Genomic DNA, 22,411 nt, shown 5'->3' with positions numbered 1-22,411 from the left:
CAGGAGAAGTGGTACTGTGCACTGTCCATATATATACAGGAGAAGTGGTACTGTGCACTGTCCATATATATACAGGAGAAGTGGTACTGTGCACTGTCCATATATATACAGGAGAAGTAGTACTGTGCACTGTCCATATATATACAGGAGAAGTAGTACTGTGCACTGTCCATATATATACAGGAGAAGTGGTACTGTGCACTGTCCATATATATATATATATACAGGAGAAGGGGTACTGTGCACTGTTCATATATATATATACAGGAGAAGGGGTACTGTGCACTTCCAATACATCATATACAAAGTATCTTTGTAGACCTTGGACCACATTTATCAAAAACCGCACAAACTGTACCATGTGCAGTTTGCCTGTGATGTCTGCAGGGGGCACCAGATTCATGATTTGTGGCGCCCCCTGCATTGATCCAACAGAGTGCACCAACTTTTCTTTTGGTGCACCTCTAACACAAGACGCGTGACACACTTGTGTCGGCCTTTGCATGATAAATGTGTCGCACTGTCTGCACCAGAACGCCCCTCCAGTGCGGAATTTGTGTTGCGTCTGGTATAGAGCAGCCACGACACAGATGTGTGCAGACACTTTATAAATACAAGTGCAAGCAGTTTCCACTAAAAAGAACGTGGAAAGTCAGAGAAAAACTGGCACAGGGGCTCCAATAAATGTGCCCCATTGTGTGAGACTGACCTCGATGACATTCATGAAGTCCTTCTTCTTCTCTGGGTATGAATATCCTCCCCACCAGCCCCAGTCATCTGATGTGTCAGAGTCCTCACTGTTTTTGGCCTCCTGTTTTTTATCTCTGCAGTACTTGTAGTCCAGACCCTGTGAATATATCCGGGTCTTTTGTACCGGCACCAGGTTCTTTATCTGTGAGGAGAGAAGTCATCCTTGTTATATTGTCATATACATCTATAGGGACAATTCTTATTCCTTTTACATGGAGTTAGGCAGTATAAAGGAAAACCGATAAGAGTGAATGGAACTGGATCATTACAATCAATTACTTATCCATTGAGGCAAATATTAAACTACCCTTCTCAAGATTTACATATAAATATATAAAACTGAAACATCACATCACCTCACCCTATATAATAGACCAAAAAAAGTTCAATGGGGTCCAACAGCTCAGCCTTTAGTGCCCCCTTCATCCCTGCTTGAGGAGATATTGATAAAGTGAGGAACCTAAAGTTATGTTGCCAAATATATATAAGCCACGTGTTGTGGCTGGAAGAAGCTACATGGCGACCAAGTAGAAGAAGAAAATGTAAGAGGCTACTCAAATTGTGTCACAAGGTCAAGCACTTAGATGCACCAGGAAGAAGAAGGTGAACTCCGTCAGACCTGAGCGGGGAAGAGGCACGTGCAGGATATCGGGCGCACGATCTTGGTGAATCGCAGCAAATTGCATTATCGTCTGACAATGCACTTTCTGTGAACTCCTCCGGACGGGTAAGTAAATGTGCCCCACTCTGATAAATGTGGCGCTCATGCTTCTTAAGTTCCAGCTCTGTATGTATGTCTTTATCTTGGTTCTGGTACTGTATGTTTTTAGTTAAATTGGTCCTAGTAATGTGTATATATATATATATATATATATATATATTACTATCACTATATTAGATTTTTATCCCTCCTTTTTTCCATAATATTTTACATTCTTGAGATTCACCCTAATGTGAGTTTTCTGGTACAATGTGGATGTCACCAGTACCTTGCTCTCCGTCAGTTCAGCTTCAGGTTTCATCATGACTACGCTCTTATCCACAGCCCTCACAGCACACATGGAGCCACCATTGGCCTGGAGATGAAGCTGAACATCTGATCCAGGTAGAACTTCATCCTCTGAGAATTTCAGACTGACCTGCAGGTGACAAACAAGGGACACATTATAATACAGAAAATGTAGACCCTCATCATGTGGAGGATTTCAGACAACTATCCCCATCCAGGAATAACGTCTATCCTCCAGTAACAACAAGACATGTGAGGATGTCCCATTGCCGTGGGCTACCATAGGGAACCTTTCATTGCCTTGGACACTTACTCATAGACCCAGACATCAAGACAAGCTTGAAATTTGGGGACTATGCCTTATGAAACAACCAGAAGTTCCTACAAATTGTATTTTCCAGTGTCTACTCCCAACATGAAGAACAAATTTCATACCTCTCCTCGAATAGTGACTTGTAGTGCCTTGAAGAGACACTCACCTTATGCTTCAAAGGAGCTGTGATCTGGACTTCTGACGTATCTAAAGCGATTCCACCAGACTGGGAGACCATGAAAACCAGTAACTTTCCAGACGGAGAAATGTCCACAACTGGGAGAGCTAACTGGAAGGATCCAGAGGGAGCTGGAAAATGGGAAAAAATACAGAAATCAAACTCATGAATGGAACCATGACAGTGGACTACAGAAGACAGGGATCTGCAGGGGAGATGACATACAGTCTGACTTCTTCACTGTCTTTTGGCCTCCGAGGGTCACTCTGTTGTCGGCAAGACCCTAAAAGAGAAGGAAAGCTTAAGATACTGAGGAGGACAAGGATGAGGACAAATTCTAGACGTCAGTCACTTGCTGTCAAACATCTGCTCTAGTCACACCGGTCCTATGGATCATGTATAATTGAAAGTCCCATATTTCTTCATAATATACTGCATGATTGAAATCAGGAAATGTACAACCAACCTATTCCTGAACACACAGAGAGTTTGTTACAATTGTTGTACACACAAAGTTCTACTTTGGGGTCTTAAAGTTTGAATATCAGAGTTATAATTGAATTTATTTCAGCTTTTCTCACCAAATAGTAAAAGTCAACTTCGTCCTTCTCATCCTCCCCTAGGGTGAAATCGACGGTCACCATGACGTTCTCTTCACTCTTTGCCGGGTTCTTAACTGGCTGGATGTATACCGAGCTAGCGGCCGTTGTATGGATGTCATTAAGGTACAGATAGGCTCTGCCATGGCGGACAGACACCTTGCCGGAGACATAGGGTTCATTCTTCTCATCAGTCGAGGCCTGAAATAAGGAAGTTAAAAAATGTCAAAAATTTACATTATATGGGGTTATAGAGTTGAGTGATGGTGTGAGCCCATTGGAATACTAGTGTTAGCAAGTCTCCTGAGAGGAGGGTAGAAGGTATGGAACACAGGAAACAATATTTGACGTATTGGACCAAGTCCAGGTCCGGTGTACAAGATGAAGGGCTCTTTACACACATTGATAATACATTGGTTTGTCAGATAATTTGTTACTTCTTTAGTTCTTCATGACCCTGATTATGAAGGAATGTGAACAATCGTCCCCTCCATTATTTTGTATTTAGCTTTGTAAATGCGCCAGTGATCAAGTTCTGATCCACCTGCTATATAGGGTTAGGGTCGTTCTACCTGACTGAATGGACACAACTTTTCTGTGCTGGAATCTCTTTGCCCTTATTCTTTTCATCGACAGATACACATCCATCTTGTGGAGGTCTCCGTCAGGTTTGTAAGATTTAAGTGTAGTGATCGGTCTTTCACGACCGAGACGACTCTTTTCAGTGAATAATGGGAGCCGGCTCCCATCGGAGAACCGATCCGGTCAAGGAACCCATTGGCTCGGTTAACCTTGCCCCTTAATGACTGATTCTGCCCCTTAACAAAGACTCCCTATATTACACTTAATAGGGAGCCATTAAGGAGACAGAAGAGCCATCTCTTTTCGTTGAGTGGGGCCTAACATCCAGCTAAAGAGGCAGAATGTCCATCACTATTAGAGTGCCAATTTATGTAACGGGGAGCAATACCTGTGCCGGATACCTAGTATTTTTGTGCCTCATCTAACTTCTAGGCTTCTGCGGGCCTTACCATGCTATAGTCAACAATTGTCTCCTTTTAAGGAGGAACCACCTGAATAACCCTGGCAGAACCTCCTTTATTTCTCCTTGTAGTGGGTCACAGATTAGGGTTGGTAGGTGGATCTCCTCACTTACCTCTAGTGAGACAGAGCCTTTGCCCCATTTTGAGGTGGGCAGCTGAAATGAGACCTCCCCCGCTGAGTCAGTCACGTAGGTCTCTTTCATTGTCTGTCCTTTAGCTCTGATGCTGAGATGGACCTTCTGATCACTGAGACGTTTTCCATCATAAGACTCCAGTACCAACTGAGGGCAAGAAAATACACAAATTCTCACAGAGGAGATTTCCTCTACACCTATTAATACATAGGGGCAGATTTACTAAGGGTCCGCGGACCGCGATTCTGTCGAGTTCCATGAATATTTCCTTTTTGCGCCGAATTGGCTCGGGTTTTTGGCACACGCAATCGGATTGTGGCGCATCGGCGCCAGCTTGCATGTGACACAAATCGGGGGGTGGGCCGTCAGACAACCCGACTGATTCGGACAAACCGCGGAATTTAAAAATTGTGTCGCAAGATCAGCACTTACATGCACCAGGAAGAAGATGGTGAACTCCGGCGGACCTCAGCGGGGAAGTGACACATGCAGGAAATTGGACGCACGATCTTAGTGAATCGCGGCAGCTCCGAATCCTCGTCGGACAACGCACAGCAGGGATCGCGGCGGGACGGGTAAGTAAATGTGCCCCATAATCTTCCATCTGGGCCCCATTGATTAGTGATAATCTGCTGTTGAATTAACAGTGCCACCACTGGAGAAATGAGGCATTACATGGCATCCATTCACATTATTGAGTTATAGGACAGGTTGGGTCCTCCTAAGCCACAGTTTCTCATGTGTGCCACTCACCTTTCCTCTGTAAGGTGCACCGGGATGGAAATATCTCTTGGTCTCTTTGAATGACAGTTTGGTAAGCTGGGACTCAAGGTTGATGGTCATTTTTGGAGCACTTGATTTTACATCTGAGAAAATGAGAGAAAAAGTGTGATGATAGGACCAAAACCTTTATAAGAAGATGATGGTGTCTCCAACATCCAACTCCTGTCTATTACACCTGCAGATATAATACAATTTCTAACCATTTTCAAGATCTCTGCTGCAGACAAATAAGGAAGGAAGTTGCTGTCTTTTGATATCATGCTGTGCCGTAGTCTGTTGATTTGCTATGTTATAGTTTTGTATTAAAATTAAGAAAAAATTTTAGAAATAAAAACTTATTATGCTCTGAAAACTCATGATGACCATCAATTAGTCTGTGTCTCTTTATTTTGGACATTATGTAATCATTATTCTCCGGCCGCTTTCATCTATATAGTGTCTGCCTGTGATGTAGCTGCTGGGAGTCCTAGCTTCTGTGACTTGCTGCTCCCCCCTCCCCTTCCCAAAGACTTCTGTGTAGTCTGACACCTCATTTAGCTTCTGTCTGTCCTGTTTGCAAGATGGAAGTAAGGTAAAATTTCAATGTAAAAATGCAGGAGGAGGATGAGCAGATAAGGAAACCTTGCGCTCTTATTAGGACACAGCCTTTAGGATTTTTCTTTATTTAATATTAAATTATAACTTTTCTATTTCAAATTAATATTTGTTAGTGACATTCACTATACCGGATAGACCTATGAAATGTTACACTGTTATACTGTGGTGGCGTGGGCAAGTCTCCAGCTTGTACAATATCAGTATACTACTATGACTATATTACTATGACATTGAGTATATACTTAGTCCACCATAAAAGTACAGGATTAGGAAGTTCCAGAAGATCCATAATCAATAAGGCTCCTTTACTAAGGGTCCGGATGCCGCATGTTCTCATCAATAATCAACAATGTTTTACCATACCAAGGCCTACACAGACCTGGAAAGATGGGGATTGTGTGTTGAAACCTCAGACTTTGAGCCCTTTTGATATAATTTTGTGGTAGGGTTTCTTTAAGTGAGCCCCTACCTTGATTTGATTTAAAACAGTAACAGTGACCAATTGTAGGAGAGATGATGAAGTGACCAGGGCTGGCTCCAGCACGGGGCATACTCGGGCAAGTGCTGGGGCCCCAAACTGTTGGGGGGGAGCCACATAAGGCTGTACAAAAGGTATCCATAGGGGGGAAGGGAGCAGTATCTAATGAATCCATAGTGGGCGAGGGGGGCTTTATATAAAATACCCATGAGGGGGCTGTTTTGTATAATAAACTAGGGATATTTTGGGGAGCAGGGGACTGTTTTAGTTTCTGAGTATTTGAATGCTGCCATGTGAGGTCACAGCAAAGAAGCCCATTGAGGTTCTGTCGCCCAGGGGTCTACTGACACCTGGAGCTGATCCTGGCAGTGACAATCAATTGTACAATGTATTACCTGTCCCTTCTTCTTCCAGTGATGCCTCCACCTCCAGTTTTCTCTCGTAGTCAGAATCGTGTAAACGGAACTGAGATAAATCCATCTCTGATGTCAATTTCCCGGAGCTGTCGGTCTGTGAAGAGAATTTAGTTTGAGAGAGACTTCCTGGTGAGGATCCATCAGCAGCACCAAGTCGTGGAGTTATAGAGGTGCCACCACCCTGGTCATGTGACCCGACAACCTAGACCCAGCATGGCCCTGCCAGTGGTAAAGTCTCTTCTTTACCTTTAAAAGGACACAACATTCTCTTTTCTGACATAAAGGGGTAAAAAAAAGTCAAATAAAAGCAAAATCATCAGTATATGTATATTTGTTCTTTAGTTGAATTTGTATGTAAGTTGAAACTGGAATATTTTATCATTGTAACTCCAGACAAAGGTTTTTTTTTTTTATCCCTGTGACAATTTTTACAAAATTTTGGGCTGTCATGGGAACAGGGATTAACAATAAAGCTTCACTGCAAACCCTTTCGATAATTCTTACAGATGATCACTGCAGGCTGGGGCCAAAGATCGATAAAGGATCAGCATCCAGAGAGTTCACCAGAAGTCACCACGGGCAGTCACCAGAAGTCACCACGGGCAGCGGGGTCTGTATGTAACTCAGGGTCGTCTGTAAGTCAGGGACCACCTGCATCTGTGAAGCTCTGCCCCATTAATAACCCCTTATAGAGGTACCGTAATCATTTCTATTCACAAATTTTATTTGGAGAATATATTTTTAAAAAGTTGACATGAAAAAGATCTTAAATAGCTGAAATATTAAGGAGATTAAGGACCTATAAGGATCCCAACCCTGGGGTCACCTAATGATTGGTGTCCATTAGTAACAACAACTAACATCCAATGACAGGGTCCTTCTCCATCTGATCTTTCAGGGGACCCTCAGGTTTAAAAGAGTTTTCTATTCTAGAGAACCGGATCCCGTTTTGGCTTTGTGCCTCTTCACTGCTCCTTGCCCGTTACCTTGGCATTGTGAATGTAACAGTGGTCCTTGGTCTGATCTTCATCTTTCTCGTTGGATCTCCACCAGTACCAGTATCTCGGCCTCTTCTTTTGACAAACTTTAAGGGTGACGTTTCCGTGCACTTTTCCCCCATGTGTGTATCTACAATGTAGCAGAAAGGAAAGAATCAGCATCAAGAATGAAGACAAAGTACCAACATGAATGAAGACAAAGTAGTACAGAGTCCCAACACAAGACAGTAAATATACAGGAGGACTACCAGGAGATAAGGACCTCAAATGTTTGTGTACTGAAATTCACTGAAAGGGAACTTACACGCCTGATGCTGACATGGAGACTTTGTTGTCCTTTATCGAGATGGAACGTGGAGCATCGATAACTATATCAAACTTTGGAAGAACTAAGGTGACACACAAGAGAGATGCACATATGAAGCCACCAATGGACAAATCATGATAACATAGCAAGGCATCGCTGGAGAAGAACCGGTCCTGATATTACTGTGATATGTACAATGTGAACAAGGTCATCTCAAATCCTCCCAAAATCATACAGTCCTTCTCTGAATTATCCCGACCTTTTGTCTAAATATTTTTACATTCAACAAATTGCCCTGTCCACTGTGGCGGGAAGACGCTGACTGGTGGTGGTGACCTCTGAGGTGGTACTAACAGGAGATCATGTCTACCCCAATCCCAGGCTACATATTGGGTGCAGGTCACATCTAGTACATGATCTGTACTCAGAGATATCACTGTGTTATCTGTGGTGTTACATAGGACTGCAGGTCACATCTACTACATGATCTGTACTCAGAGATATCACTGTGTTATCTGTGGTGTTACATAGGACTGCAGGATACATCTACTACATGATCTGTACTCAGAGATCTCACTGTGTTATCTGTGGTGTTATCACTGTGTTATCTGTGGTGTTACTACATAGGACTGCAGGTCACATCTACTACATGATCTGTACTCAGAGATATCACTGTGTTATCTGTGGTGTTACATAGGACTGCAGGTCACATCTACTACATGATCTGTACTCAGAGATATCACTGTGTTATCTGTGGTGTTACATAGGACTGCAGGGCACATCTACTACATGATCTGTACTCAGAGATATCACTGTGTTATCTGTGGTGTTACTACATAGGACTGCAGGTCACATCTACTACATGATCTGTACTCAGAGATATCACTGTGTTATCTGTGGTGTTACATAGGACTGCAGGTCACATCTACTACATGATCTGTACTCAGAGATATCACTGTGTTATCTGTGGTGTTACATAGGACTGCAGGACACATCTACTACATGATCTGTACTCAGAGAGATATCACTGTCTTATCTGTGATGTTACATAGGACTGCAGGACACATCTACTACATGATCTGTACTCAGAGATATCACTGTGTTATCTGTGGTGTTACATAGGACTGCAGGTCACATCTACTACATGATCTGTACTCAGAGATCTCACTGTGTTATCTGTGGTGTTACATAGGACTGCAGGTCACATCTACTACATGATCTGTACTCAGAGATATCACTGTGTTATTTGTGGTGTTACATAGGACTGCAGGTCACATCTACTACATGATCTGTACTCAGAGAGATATCACTGTGTTATCTGTGGTGTTACATAGGACTGCAGGACACATATACTACATGATCTGTAGTCAGAGAGATATCACTGTGTTATCTGTAGTGTTACATAGGACTGCAGGACACATCTACTACATGATCTGTACTCAGGGATATCACTGTGTTATCTGTGGTGTTACATAGGACTGCAGGACATATCTGCTACATGATCTGTACTTAGAGAGTTATCACTGTGTGTTCAGCACTGATACATCAATGGGGCACATTTACTTAGAAAGTTCAAAAATGCACTAAAAGTTTCCGTGTATAATGTGTATAATGTATTTCCGTGTATAATGTTGGGTGCGGCGAATCACTAAGAACGTGTGCCAGAAATCATGAATCTGTCGCTTCCCCACACTGGTCCGACAGAGTTCACCATCTTTTTTTGTGGTGCACATAGAGCGTGCAACACAATTTGCAAGCCCTCAGTCCGAATCAGATGGACCGACCAACATCACGCCCCCTAAAAAGCGTTGCGTGCGACACAATAGCGGCGCAGACATTTTAGCCTAGAAGAACGTGCACAGTCCGACAAAAGTGCGGCGCAAAGCCCTTAGTAAATGTGCCCCAATGCATCTACATTACCATATTCGGCCACAATGAAGTAAACTTTTGCATCCTCGGTCTGTATACTGTAGGTTCCCAGCGCTGCATCATGGGGCATCTCGTAAGAAAGTTCTGCAATCTGTGATTTGGCATGAACGTCCTTCCATTGGGCCACACGGTTTTTCTGAGAATCCTGTGGGTCAGAATTATAAAATGGATGAACTGCCTACACATCCGCTGAATTGAGTCTAAAGAAACGGCTCTCAGCCCCAGGAGCTGGTTCTCTCTCACAGCAGTAAATCCCAGCACAAGCTGCACCATCACTAGATGAGCTGCTTAATCAGCTCACTGCTTGGCTGTGTTGCCTTCTTTATGATGTCAGAGTGTACCAAGTGGGGGTCCCCTCTATGATGTCAGTGTGTCCAGAGTGGGGGTCCCCTCTATGATGTCAGTGTGTCCAGAGTGGGGGTCCCCTCTATGATGTCAGTGTGTCCAGAGTGGGGGTCCCCTCTATGATGTCAGTGTGTACTGAGTGGGGGTCCCCTCTAAAGATAAATTTGCCCTGTCTGTGAGGTTGATATCACTTGGCAGGTAACTCATTGTTGTTTGTGTCTCCTAAATGGGGGCCTCCAAAATTGTTGTCTGTGCTGCCTAAGTGGGAGCCTAAGATGCCACCAGAGTGTGATGTCTGTGTCTATGATGGGGAACCCCTATGTGATGTATCGGTCTCCTCACTGGGGGCTGCTATGATTGAGTTACTAGGTCCCTTTCTGTGAGGTCTGTCATCTTAATAATGGCCCCTATTATTGTAAGATCCCCTTCTAGGGCCCCTCCGCCGTGTCTTGTGTATGTCTCTTGAAGGAACAAGGACTGCACTAATAATAAGAGAAGATTCTCACCTGCAGCTCGACCAGAGGGTACTAAGAAGAGAAAAGAACAGGAGAGACCATATAATTTATGCAACATGATCAAACCACCCAGTAGAACGTCTGACATTCAGTTCAAATCAAACCTCTTTTACATCCAGACGGTAATAACTTCCAGACTTTATTACATGGCCTTATGAACACTTTTCTCATATAATTCAATTAAACTTTGTGATATCTTGAATTTTTCTGCTTTTTCATGAACAGGAAGATTTTTTCCCTCCCATATTTCTATAGGGACAGTCTCCTCTAAGCACTCTCACTCTGCTCCCTCTACCTGCTTTGTCAGGGGACAATCTCCTCTCAGCACTCTCACAATGCTCCCTCTCCCTGCTTTAACCAGGGACAGTCTCCTCTCAGCACTTTCACACTACTCCTCCTCTTTTCTGTACCCAGGGACAGTCTCCTTTTTGCACTCTCGCACTGATCCCTCTCCCTTCTGTACAGGTGGTCAGTCTCCTCTCATCACTTTCACACTGCTCCAACTCTCTTCTGTACCCAGGGCCAGTCTACTCTCTGCACTTTCACACTGCACCCCCTCTCTTCTATATCCAGGGACAGTCTCCTCTCAGCACTCTCACACTGCACCCCCTCCCTTCTCTATCCAGGGACAGTCTCCTCTCAGCACTCTCAACTGCTCCCCCTCCCTTCTCTATCCAGGGACAATCTCCTCTCAACACTCTCGCACTGCTACTTCACCCTTCTGTACAGGTGGCCAGTCTCGTTTCAGCACTCACACCGTGCTCCCTCCCTTCTTTATTCAGAGGCAGTCACCCCCACAACTTTTACACATTTCAGGCAAATTCTAAGAATAAGCCACAAGTATCTAATATACTGTATGTGGGCCTACATCTAGAACCTTGCCTGCAGCCTGGTAAGTGGGCCATTGTTAAGATAGAGGTGGTCACCTGATTTTGGAAAAAGCCCCTTCAGCTGACTAATTATTCTGATGTAATATAATATAATATCTTGTGATATAATATGATATACATTGCACTTACTGATTTATTGAGCACCTCCAGGTCCTGATTCAGGGTAACCATACGAAACATGACTGGGGGAAAGATTGTAAATGATGCATTATGGGTAAAATCAGGGGGTCTGAAACGTCACGTTTTCCTTCACATTGGTGGCAAGCGGTGTGGGATGGAGATAATAGTCTGTGTGAGTGTCTATAACAGTGCGTATAACAGCGTCCATATGTGTACTGATTGTGTGTAGGAAAGGGTCCATGTGTGTTGTGTATATATGTATGAAAGCGTCCATGTGTGTGCTGCATGTGAGTATGACAGCGTCCATGTCTACGTTATATAAGGACATTATTCAAGAGATCTGTATATAATGGTTTTATTTATTTGGAGTGCAAAATATTGAGGTTCGCCCTGTTGGCTAAACAACCTAGAAAGTTCCCTGGTATAGACCTCTGTCTCCCATATACGTATAGTATCTTGCTTCTGGTATATACCTCTGTCTCCCATATACGTATAGTATCTTGCTTCTGGTATAGACCTCTGTCTCCCATATATGTATAGTATCTTGCTTCTGGTATATACCTCTGTCTCCCATATATGTATAGTATCTTGCTTCTGGTATATACCTCTGTCTCCCATATATGTATAGTATCTTGCTTCTGGTATAGACCTCTGTCTCCCATATATGTATAGTATCTTGCTTCTGGTATAGACCTCTGTCTCCCATATAGGTATAGTATCTTGCTTCTGGTATAGATCTCTGTCTCCCATATATGTATAGTATCTCGCTGTTGACCTCTGTCTCCCATATACGTATAGTATCTTGCTTCTGGTATATACCTCTGTCTCCCATATATGTATAGTATCTTGCTTCTGGTATATACCTCTGTCTCCCATATATGTATAGTATCTTGCTTCTGGTATATACCTCTGTCTCCCATATAGGTATAGTATCTCGCTGTTGGTATAGACCTCTGTCTCCCATATATGTATAGTATCTTGCTTCTGGTATATACCTCTGTCTCCCATATATGTATAGTATCTTGCTTCTGGTATATACCTCTGTCTCCCATATAGGTATAGTATCTCGCTGTTGGTATAGACCTCTGTCTCCCATATACGTATAGTATCTTGCTTCTGGTATAGACCTCTGTCTCCCATATATATATAGTATCTTGCTTCTGGTATATACCTCTGTCTCCCATATAGGTATAGTATCTCGCTGTTGGTATAGACCTCGGTCTCCCATATACATATAGTATCTTGCTTCTGGTATATACCTCTGTCTCCCATATAGGTATAGTATCTCGCTGTTGGTATAGACCTCTGTCTCCCATATACGTATAGTATCTTGCCGCTGGTATAGACCTCTGACTCCCATATATGTATAGTATCTTGCTGCTGTTATAGACCTCTGTCTCCCATATATGTATAGTATCTTGCTGCTGGTATAGACCTCTGTCTCCCATATACATATAGTATCTTGCTGCTGTTATAGACCTCTGTCTCCCATATACATATAGTATCTTGCTGCTGGTATAGACCTCTGTCTCCCATATACATATAGTATCTTGCTGCTCACCTTTTTGCCCCTGTTTGTAGATGGACTTGTCGGTCTGGATGAGGGTCCCGGTGCTCTTCTTCCTCATGGTCAGTTCCTTGGAGCTGAACTCAATCTTGCTGCCCTCCTTCTTCTGTCCTTGGACGGAGATGGTGACTTTCTCAGAGGCGAATGATGGTTCAGGAACCTGGGAAACAGAGTGGTGTTACTTAATTCATAGTACACATCTGATGAAGGGTCCTAGCTGTATACATGTATCTGTAGGTGTGATACTGGTAAAGGAGTGGATGAGACTCCTTGTACAGCTGCTGGATACCTATGGAGTATGTGTTACATTGTATCATAGTATAGGGGGGACACAAGGTCAGGGGTCAGCACCTGGAATGACTGGCAGTGCCATGTGGGGCTGTCTGGCTGCACCGTATACAGGGTCACACTTCCAGATGAGGTCTTCAGATCCACAGATATATGTGAGTATTCCTGTAGGTCCTGGGTGGAGAGCAGGCAGAATTTGTCCGTGGAGGGGAAATAAAGGTCCGGGGTGATGAAGAGTCCAAACTTCCTGCAACAACAAAAAATTGGTACAATCACCTGGGAAAAAAGACGCAGTTTACACTGACCTCCCCTATGGCCCCTTCACCATCCACCTGCCCCTGCAGAGCCTTACACCCAGCCATATCCCTGCACCATCCACCAGCCCCTGCAGAGCCTTACACCCAGCCATATCCCTGCACCATCCATCAGCCCCTGCAGAGCCTTACACCCAGCGATATCCCTGCATCATCCACCAGCCCCTGCAGAGCCTTACACCCAGCCATATCCCTGCACCATCCACCAGCCCCTGCAGAGCCTTACACCCAGCCATATCCCTGCACCATCCACCAGCCCCTGCAGAGCCTTACACCCAGCCATATCCCTGCACCATCCACCAGCCCCTGCAGAGCCTTACACCCAGCCATATCCCTGCACCATCCACCAGCCCCTGCAGAGCCTTACACCCAGCCATATCCCTGCACCATCCACCAGCCCCTGCAGAGCCTTACACCCAGCCATATCCCTGCACCATCCACCAGCTCCTGCAGAGCCTTACACCCAGCCATATCCCTGCACCATCCACCAGCCCCTGCAGAGCCTTACACCCAGCGATATCCCTGCATCATCCACCAGCCACTGCAGAGCCTTACACCCAGCCATATCCCTGCACCATCCACCAGCTCCTGCAGAGCCTTACACCCAGCCATATCCCTGCACCATCCACCAGCCCCTGCAGAGCCTTACACCCAGCGATATCCCTGCATCATCCACCAGCCACTGCAGAGCCTTACACCCAGCCATATCCCTGCACCATCCACCAGCCCCTGCAGAGCCTTACACCCAGCCATATCCCTGCACCATCCACCAGCCCCTGCAGAGCCTTACACCCAGCGATATCCCTGCATCATCCACCAGCCCCTGCAGAGCCTTACACCCAGCCATATCCCTGCACCATCCACCAGCCCCTGCAGAGCCTTACACCCAGCCATATCCCTGCACCATCCACCAGCCCCTGCAGAGCCTTACACCCAGCCATATCCCTGCACCATCCACCAGCCCCTGCAGAGCCTTACACCCAGCCATATCCCTGCACCATCCACCAGCCCCTGCAGAGCCTTACACCCAGCCATATCCCTGCACCATCCACCAGCCCCTGCAGAGCCTTACACCCAGCCATATCCCTGCACCATCCACCAGCTCCTGCAGAGCCTTACACCCAGCCATATCCCTGCACCATCCACCAGCCCCTGCAGAGCCTTACACCCAGCGATATCCCTGCATCATCCACCAGCCACTGCAGAGCCTTACACCCAGCCATATCCCTGCACCATCCACCAGCTCCTGCAGAGCCTTACACCCAGCCATATCCCTGCACCATCCACCAGCCCCTGCAGAGCCTTACACCCAGCGATATCCCTGCATCATCCACCAGCCACTGCAGAGCCTTACACCCAGCCATATCCCTGCACCATCCACCAGCCCCCGCAGAGCCTTACACCCAGCCATATCCCAGCACCATCCAACAGCCCCCGCAGAGCCTTACACCCAGCCATATCCCTGCACCATCCACCAGCCCCTGCAGAGCCTTACACCCAGCCATATCCCTGCACCACCCACCAGCCCCTGCAGAGCCTTACACCCAGCCATATCCCTGCACCATCCACCAGCCCCTGCAGAGCCTTAAACCCAGCGATATCCCTGCATCATCCACCAGCCCCTGCAGAGCCTTACACCCAGCCATATCCCTGCACCATCCACCAGCCCCTGCAGAGCCTTACACCCAGCCATATCCCTGCACCATCCACCAGCTCCTGCAGAGCCTTACACCCAGCCATATCCCTGCACCATCCACCAGCCCCTGCAGAGCCTTACACCCAGCGATATCCCTGCATCATCCACCAGCCCCTGCAGAGCCTTACACCCAGCCATATCCCTGCACCATCCACCAGCCCCTGCAGAGCCTTACACCCAGCCATATCCCTGCACCATCCACCAGCCCCTGCAGAGCCTTACACCCAGCCATATCCCTGCACCATCCACCAGCCCCTGCAGAGCCTTATACCCAGCCATATCCCTGCACCATCCACCAGCCCCTGCAGAGCCTTACACCCAGCCATATCCCTGCACCATCCACCAGCCCCTGCAGAGCCTTACCCCCAGCCATATCCCTGCATCATCCACCAGCCCCTGCAGAGCCTTACACCCAGCCATATCCCTGCACCATCCACCAGCCCCTGCAGAGCCTTACACCCAGCCATATCCCTGCACCATCCACCAGCCCCTGCAGAGCCTAACACCCAGCCATATCCCTGAACCATTCACCAGCCCCTGCAGAGACTTACACCCAGCCATATCCCTGCACCATCCACCAGCCCCTGCAGAGCCTTACACCAGCCATATCCCTGCACCATCCACCAGCCCCTGCAGAGCCTTACACCCAGCCATATCCCTGAACCATTCACCAGCCCCTGCAGAGCCTTACACCCAGCCATATCCCTGCACCATCCACCAGCCCCTGCAGAGCCTTACACCCAGCCATATCCCTGCACCATCCACCAGCTCCTGCAGAGCCTTACACCCAGCCATATCCCTGCACCATCCACCAGCCCCTGCAGAGCCTTACACCCAGCGATATCCCTGCATCATCCACCAGCCACTGCAGAGCCTTACACCCAGCCATATCCCTGCACCATCCACCAGCTCCTGCAGAGCCTTACACCCAGCCATATCCCTGCACCATCCACCAGCCCCTGCAGAGCCTTACACCCAGCGATATCCCTGCATCATCCACCAGCCAATGCAGAGCCTTACACCCAGCCATATCCCTGCACCATCCACCAGCCCCCGCAGAGCCTTACACCCAGCCATATCCCAGCACCATCCAACAGCCCCTGCAGAGCCTTACACCCAGCCATATCCCTGCACCATCCACCAGCCCCTGCAGAGCCTTACAACCAGCCATATCCCTGCACCACCCACCAGCCCCTGCAGAGCCTTACACCCAGCCATATCCCTGCACCATCCACCAGCCCCTGCAGAGCCTTAAACCCAGCGATATCCCTGCATCATCCACCAGCCCCTGCAGAGCCTTACACCCAGCCATATCCCTGCACCATCCACCAGCCCCTGCAGAGCCTTACACCCAGCCATATCCCTGCACCATCCACCAGCTCCTGCAGAGCCTTACACCCAGCCATATCCCTGCACCATCCACCAGCCCCTGCAGAGCCTTACACCCAGCGATATCCCTGCATCATCCACCAGCCCCTGCAGAGCCTTACACCCAGCCATATCCCTGCACCATCCACCAGCCCCCGCAGAGCCTTACACCCAGCCATATCCCTGCACCATCCACCAGCCCCCGCAGAGCCTTACACCCAGCCATATCCCTGCACCATCTACCAGCCCCTGCAGAGCCTTACACCCAGCCATATCCCTGCACCATCCACCAGCCCCTGCAGAGCCTTACACCCAGCCATATCCCTGCACCATCCACCAGCCCCTGCAGAGCCTTACACCCAGCCATATCCCAGCACCATCCACCAGCCCCTGCAGAGCCTTACACCCAGCCATATCCCTGCACCACCCACCAGCCCCTGCAGAGCCTTACACCCAGCCATATCCCTGCACCACCCACCAGCCCCTGCAGAGCCTTACACCCAGCCATATCCCTGCACCATCCACCAGCCCCTGCAGAGCCTTACACCCAGCCATATCCCTGCACCATCCACCAGCCCCTGCAGAGCCTTACACCCAGCCATATCCCTGCACCATCCACCAGCCCCTGCAGAGCCTTACACCCAGCCATATCCCTGCACCATCCACCAGGCCATGCAGAGCCTTACACCCAGCTATATCCCTGCACCATCCACCAGCCCCTGCACAGCCTTACACCCAGCCATATCCCTGCACCACCCACCAGCCCCTGCAGAGCCTTACACCCAGCCATATCCCTGCACCATCCACCAGCCCCTGCAGAGCCTTACACCCAGCCATATCCCTGCACCATCCACCAGCCCCTGCAGAGCCTTACACCCAGCCATATCCCTGCACCATCCACCAGCCCCTGCAGAGCCTTACACCCAGCTATATCCCTGCACCATCCACCAGGCCATGCAGAGCCTTACACCCAGCCATATCCCTGCACCATCCACCAGCCAATGCAGAGCCTTACACCCAGCTATATCACTGCACCATCCACCAGCCCCTGCAGAGCCTTACACCCAGCCATATCCCAGCACCATCCACCAGCCCCTGCAGAGCCTTACACCCAGCCATATCCCTGCACCATCCACCAGCCCCTGCAGAGCCTTACACCCAGCCATATCCCTGCACCATCCACCAGCCCCTGCAGAGCCTTACACCCAGCCATATCCCAGCACCATCCACCAGCCCCTGCAGAGCCTTACACCCAGCCATATCCCTGCACCATCCACCAGCCCCTGCAGAGCCTTACACCCAGCCATATCCCTGCATCATCCACCAGCCCCTGCAGAGCCTTACACCCAGCCATATCCCTGCATCATCCACCAGCCCCTGCAGAGCCTTACACCCAGCCATATCCCTGCATCATCCACCAGCCCCTGCAGAGCCTTACACCCAGCCATATCCCAGCACCATCCACCAGCCCCTGCAGAGCCTTACACCCAGCCATATCCCTGCACCATCCACCAGCCCCTGCAGAGCCTTACACCCAGCCATATCCCTGCACCATCCACCAGCCCCTGCAGAGCCTTACACCCAGCCATATCCCTGCACCATCCACCAGCCCCTGCAGAGCCTTACACCCAGCGATATCCCTGCATCATCCACCAGCCACTGCAGAGCCTTACACCCAGCCATATCCCTGCACCATCCACCAGCTCCTGCAGAGCCTTACACCCAGCCATATCCCTGCACCATCCACCAGCCCCTGCAGAGCCTTACACCCAGCGATATCCCTGCATCATCCACCAGCCACTGCAGAGCCTTACACCCAGCCATATCCCTGCACCATACACCAGCCCCCGCAGAGCCTTACACCCAGCCATATCCCAGCACCATCCAACAGCCCCTGCAGAGCCTTACACCCAGCCATATCCCTGCACCATCCACCAGCCCCCGCAGAGCCTTACAACCAGCCATATCCCTGCACCACCCACCAGCCCCTGCAGAGCCTTACACCCAGCCATATCCCTGCACCATCCACCAGCCCCTGCAGAGCCTTAAACCCAGCGATATCCCTGCATCATCCACCAGCCCCTGCAGAGCCTTACACCCAGCCATATCCCTGCACCATCCACCAGCCCCTGCAGAGCCTTACACCCAGCCATATCCCTGCACCATCCACCAGCCCCTGCAGAGCCTTACACCCAGCTATATCCCTGCACCATCCACCAGCCCCTGCAGAGCCTTACACCCAGCCATATCCCTGCACCATCCACCAGCCCCTGCAGAGCCTTAAACCCAGCGATATCCCTGCATCATCCACCAGCCCCTGCAGAGCCTTACACCCAGCCATATCCCTGCACCATCCACCAGCCCCTGCAGAGCCTTACACCCAGCCATATCCCTGCACCATCCACCAGCTCCTGCAGAGCCTTACACCCAGCCATATCCCTGCACCATCCACCAGCCCCTGCAGAGCCTTACACCCAGCGATATCCCTGCATCATCCACCAGCCCCTGCAGAGCCTTACACCCAGCCATATCCCTGCACCATCCACCAGCCCCCGCAGAGCCTTACACCCAGCCATATCCCTGCACCATCCACCAGCCCCCGCAGAGCCTTACACCCAGCCATATCCCTGCACCATCTACCAGCCCCTGCAGAGCCTTACACCCAGCCATATCCCTGCACCATCCACCAGCCCCTGCAGAGCCTTACACCCAGCCATATCCCTGCACCATCCACCAGCCCCTGCAGAGCCTTACACCCAGCCATATCCCAGCACCATCCACCAGCCCCTGCAGAGCCTTACACCCAGCCATATCCCTGCACCACCCACCAGCCCCTGCAGAGCCTTACACCCAGCCATATCCCTGCACCACCCACCAGCCCCTGCAGAGCCTTACACCCAGCCATATCCCTGCACCATCCACCAGCCCCTGCAGAGCCTTACACCCAGCCATATCCCTGCACCATCCACCAGCCCCTGCAGAGCCTTACACCCAGCCATATCCCTGCACCATCCACCAGCCCCTGCAGAGCCTTACACCCAGCCATATCCCTGCACCATCCACCAGGCCATGCAGAGCCTTACACCCAGCTATATCCCTGCACCATCCACCAGCCCCTGCACAGCCTTACACCCAGCCATATCCCTGCACCACCCACCAGCCCCTGCAGAGCCTTACACCCAGCCATATCCCTGCACCATCCACCAGCCCCTGCAGAGCCTTACACCCAGCCATATCCCTGCACCATCCACCAGCCCCTGCAGAGCCTTACACCCAGCCATATCCCTGCACCATCCACCAGCCCCTGCAGAGCCTTACACCCAGCTATATCCCTGCACCATCCACCAGGCCATGCAGAGCCTTACACCCAGCCATATCCCTGCACCATCCACCAGCCAATGCAGAGCCTTACACCCAGCTATATCACTGCACCATCCACCAGCCCCTGCAGAGCCTTACACCCAGCCATATCCCAGCACCATCCACCAGCCCCTGCAGAGCCTTACACCCAGCCATATCCCTGCACCATCCACCAGCCCCTGCAGAGCCTTACACCCAGCCATATCCCTGCACCATCCACCAGCCCCTGCAGAGCCTTACACCCAGCCATATCCCAGCACCATCCACCAGCCCCTGCAGAGCCTTACACCCAGCCATATCCCTGCACCATCCACCAGCCCCTGCAGAGCCTTACACCCAGCCATATCCCTGCATCATCCACCAGCCCCTGCAGAGCCTTACACCCAGCCATATCCCTGCATCATCCACCAGCCCCTGCAGAGCCTTACACCCAGCCATATCCCTGCATCATCCACCAGCCCCTGCAGAGCCTTACACCCAGCCATATCCCAGCACCATCCACCAGCCCCTGCAGAGCCTTACACCCAGCCATATCCCTGCACCATCCACCAGCCCCTGCAGAGCCTTACACCCAGCCATATCCCTGCACCATCCACCAGCCCCTGCAGAGCCTTACACCCAGCCATATCCCTGCACCATCCACCAGCCCCTGCAGAGCCTTACACCCAGCGATATCCCTGCATCATCCACCAGCCACTGCAGAGCCTTACACCCAGCCATATCCCTGCACCATCCACCAGCTCCTGCAGAGCCTTACACCCAGCCATATCCCTGCACCATCCACCAGCCCCTGCAGAGCCTTACACCCAGCGATATCCCTGCATCATCCACCAGCCACTGCAGAGCCTTACACCCAGCCATATCCCTGCACCATCCACCAGCCCCCGCAGAGCCTTACACCCAGCCATATCCCAGCACCATCCAACAGCCCCTGCAGAGCCTTACACCCAGCCATATCCCTGCACCATCCACCAGCCCCCGCAGAGCCTTACAACCAGCCATATCCCTGCACCACCCACCAGCCCCTGCAGAGCCTTACACCCAGCCATATCCCTGCACCATCCACCAGCCCCTGCAGAGCCTTAAACCCAGCGATATCCCTGCATCATCCACCAGCCCCTGCAGAGCCTTACACCCAGCCATATCCCTGCACCATCCACCAGCCCCTGCAGAGCCTTACACCCAGCCATTTCCCTGCACCATCCACCAGCCCCTGCAGAGCCTTACACCCAGCTATATCCCTGCACCATCCACCAGCCCCTGCAGAGCCTTACACCCAGCCATATCCCTGCACCATCCACCAGCCCCTGCAGAGCCTTACACCCAGCGATATCCCTGCATCATCCACCAGCCCCTGCAGAGCCTTACACCCAGCCATATCCCTGCACCATCCACCAGCCCCCGCAGAGCCTTACACCCAGCCATATCCCTGCACCATCCACCAGCCCCCGCAGAGCCTTACACCCAGCCATATCCCTGCACCATCCACCAGCCCCCGCAGAGCCTTACACCCAGCCATATCCCTGCACCATCCACCAGCCCCTGCAGAGCCTTACACCCAGCCATATCCCTGCACCATCCACCAGCCCCTGCAGAGCCTTACACCCAGCCATATCCCAGCACCATCCACCAGCCCCTGCAGAGCCTTACACCCAGCCATATCCCTGCACCACCCACCAGCCCCTGCAGAGCCTTACACCCAGCCATATCCCTGCACCACCCACCAGCCCCTGCAGAGCCTTACACCCAGCCATATCCCTGCACCATCCACCAGCCCCTGCAGAGCCTTACATCCAGCCATATCCCTGCACCATCCACCAGCCCCTGCAGAGCCTTACACCCAGCCATATCCCTGCACCATCCACCAGCCCCTGCAGAGCCTTACACCCAGCCATATCCCTGCACCATCCACCAGGCCATGCAGAGCCTTACACCCAGCTATATCCCTGCACCATCCACCAGCCCCTGCAGAGCCTTACACCCAGCCATATCCCTGCACCACCCACCAGCCCCTGCAGAGCCTTACACCCAGCCATATCCCTGCACCATCCACCAGCCCCTGCAGAGCCTTACACCCAGCCATATCCCTGCACCATCCACCAGCCCCTGCAGAGCCTTACACCCAGCCATATCCCTGCACCATCCACCAGCCCCTGCAGAGCCTTACACCCAGCTATATCCCTGCACCATCCACCAGGCCATGCAGAGCCTTACACCCAGCCATATCCCTGCACCATCCACCAGCCAATGCAGAGCCTTACACCCAGCTATATCACTGCACCATCCACCAGCCCCTGCAGAGCCTTACACCCAGCCATATCCCAGCACCATCCACCAGCCCCTGCAGAGCCTTACACCCAGCCATATCCCAGCACCATCCACCAGCCCCTGCAGAGCCTTACACCCAGCCATAT

General features: G+C 50.3%; 1 protein-coding gene across 7 annotated transcripts in view; it reads right to left on the bottom strand.

The window, feature by feature from the left end:
• The window catches only part of LOC140105763 (alpha-2-macroglobulin-like protein 1), a 112,613-nt gene that overhangs the window by 77,792 nt on the left and 12,410 nt on the right, over nucleotides 1-22,411 (bottom strand). For all 7 annotated transcript variants that reach the window (XM_072129833.1, XM_072129835.1, XM_072129830.1 and 4 more), the window contains exons 3-17: nucleotides 13,323-13,506; nucleotides 12,966-13,131; nucleotides 11,414-11,466; nucleotides 10,386-10,406; nucleotides 9,526-9,679; nucleotides 7,603-7,687; nucleotides 7,287-7,428; nucleotides 6,280-6,394; nucleotides 4,780-4,892; nucleotides 4,006-4,173; nucleotides 2,832-3,050; nucleotides 2,476-2,533; nucleotides 2,239-2,381; nucleotides 1,740-1,889; nucleotides 710-892 (exon numbers count right to left, since the gene is read on the bottom strand). In XM_072129833.1, the coding sequence (XP_071985934.1) occupies nucleotides 710-892; nucleotides 1,740-1,889; nucleotides 2,239-2,381; nucleotides 2,476-2,533; nucleotides 2,832-3,050; nucleotides 4,006-4,173; nucleotides 4,780-4,892; nucleotides 6,280-6,394; nucleotides 7,287-7,428; nucleotides 7,603-7,687; nucleotides 9,526-9,679; nucleotides 10,386-10,406; nucleotides 11,414-11,466; nucleotides 12,966-13,131; nucleotides 13,323-13,506 (1,954 nt within the window). The remainder of the gene's footprint in view (nucleotides 1-709; nucleotides 893-1,739; nucleotides 1,890-2,238; nucleotides 2,382-2,475; nucleotides 2,534-2,831; nucleotides 3,051-4,005; nucleotides 4,174-4,779; nucleotides 4,893-6,279; nucleotides 6,395-7,286; nucleotides 7,429-7,602; nucleotides 7,688-9,525; nucleotides 9,680-10,385; nucleotides 10,407-11,413; nucleotides 11,467-12,965; nucleotides 13,132-13,322; nucleotides 13,507-22,411) is intronic.

Source organism: Engystomops pustulosus, chromosome 11, assembly GCF_040894005.1.
Source record: "Engystomops pustulosus chromosome 11, aEngPut4.maternal, whole genome shotgun sequence".
NCBI lineage: Eukaryota > Metazoa > Chordata > Amphibia > Anura > Leptodactylidae > Engystomops > Engystomops pustulosus.
Note: the sequence above shows the minus strand (reverse complement) of the source record. Positions and strands in the feature narration are given on the sequence as shown.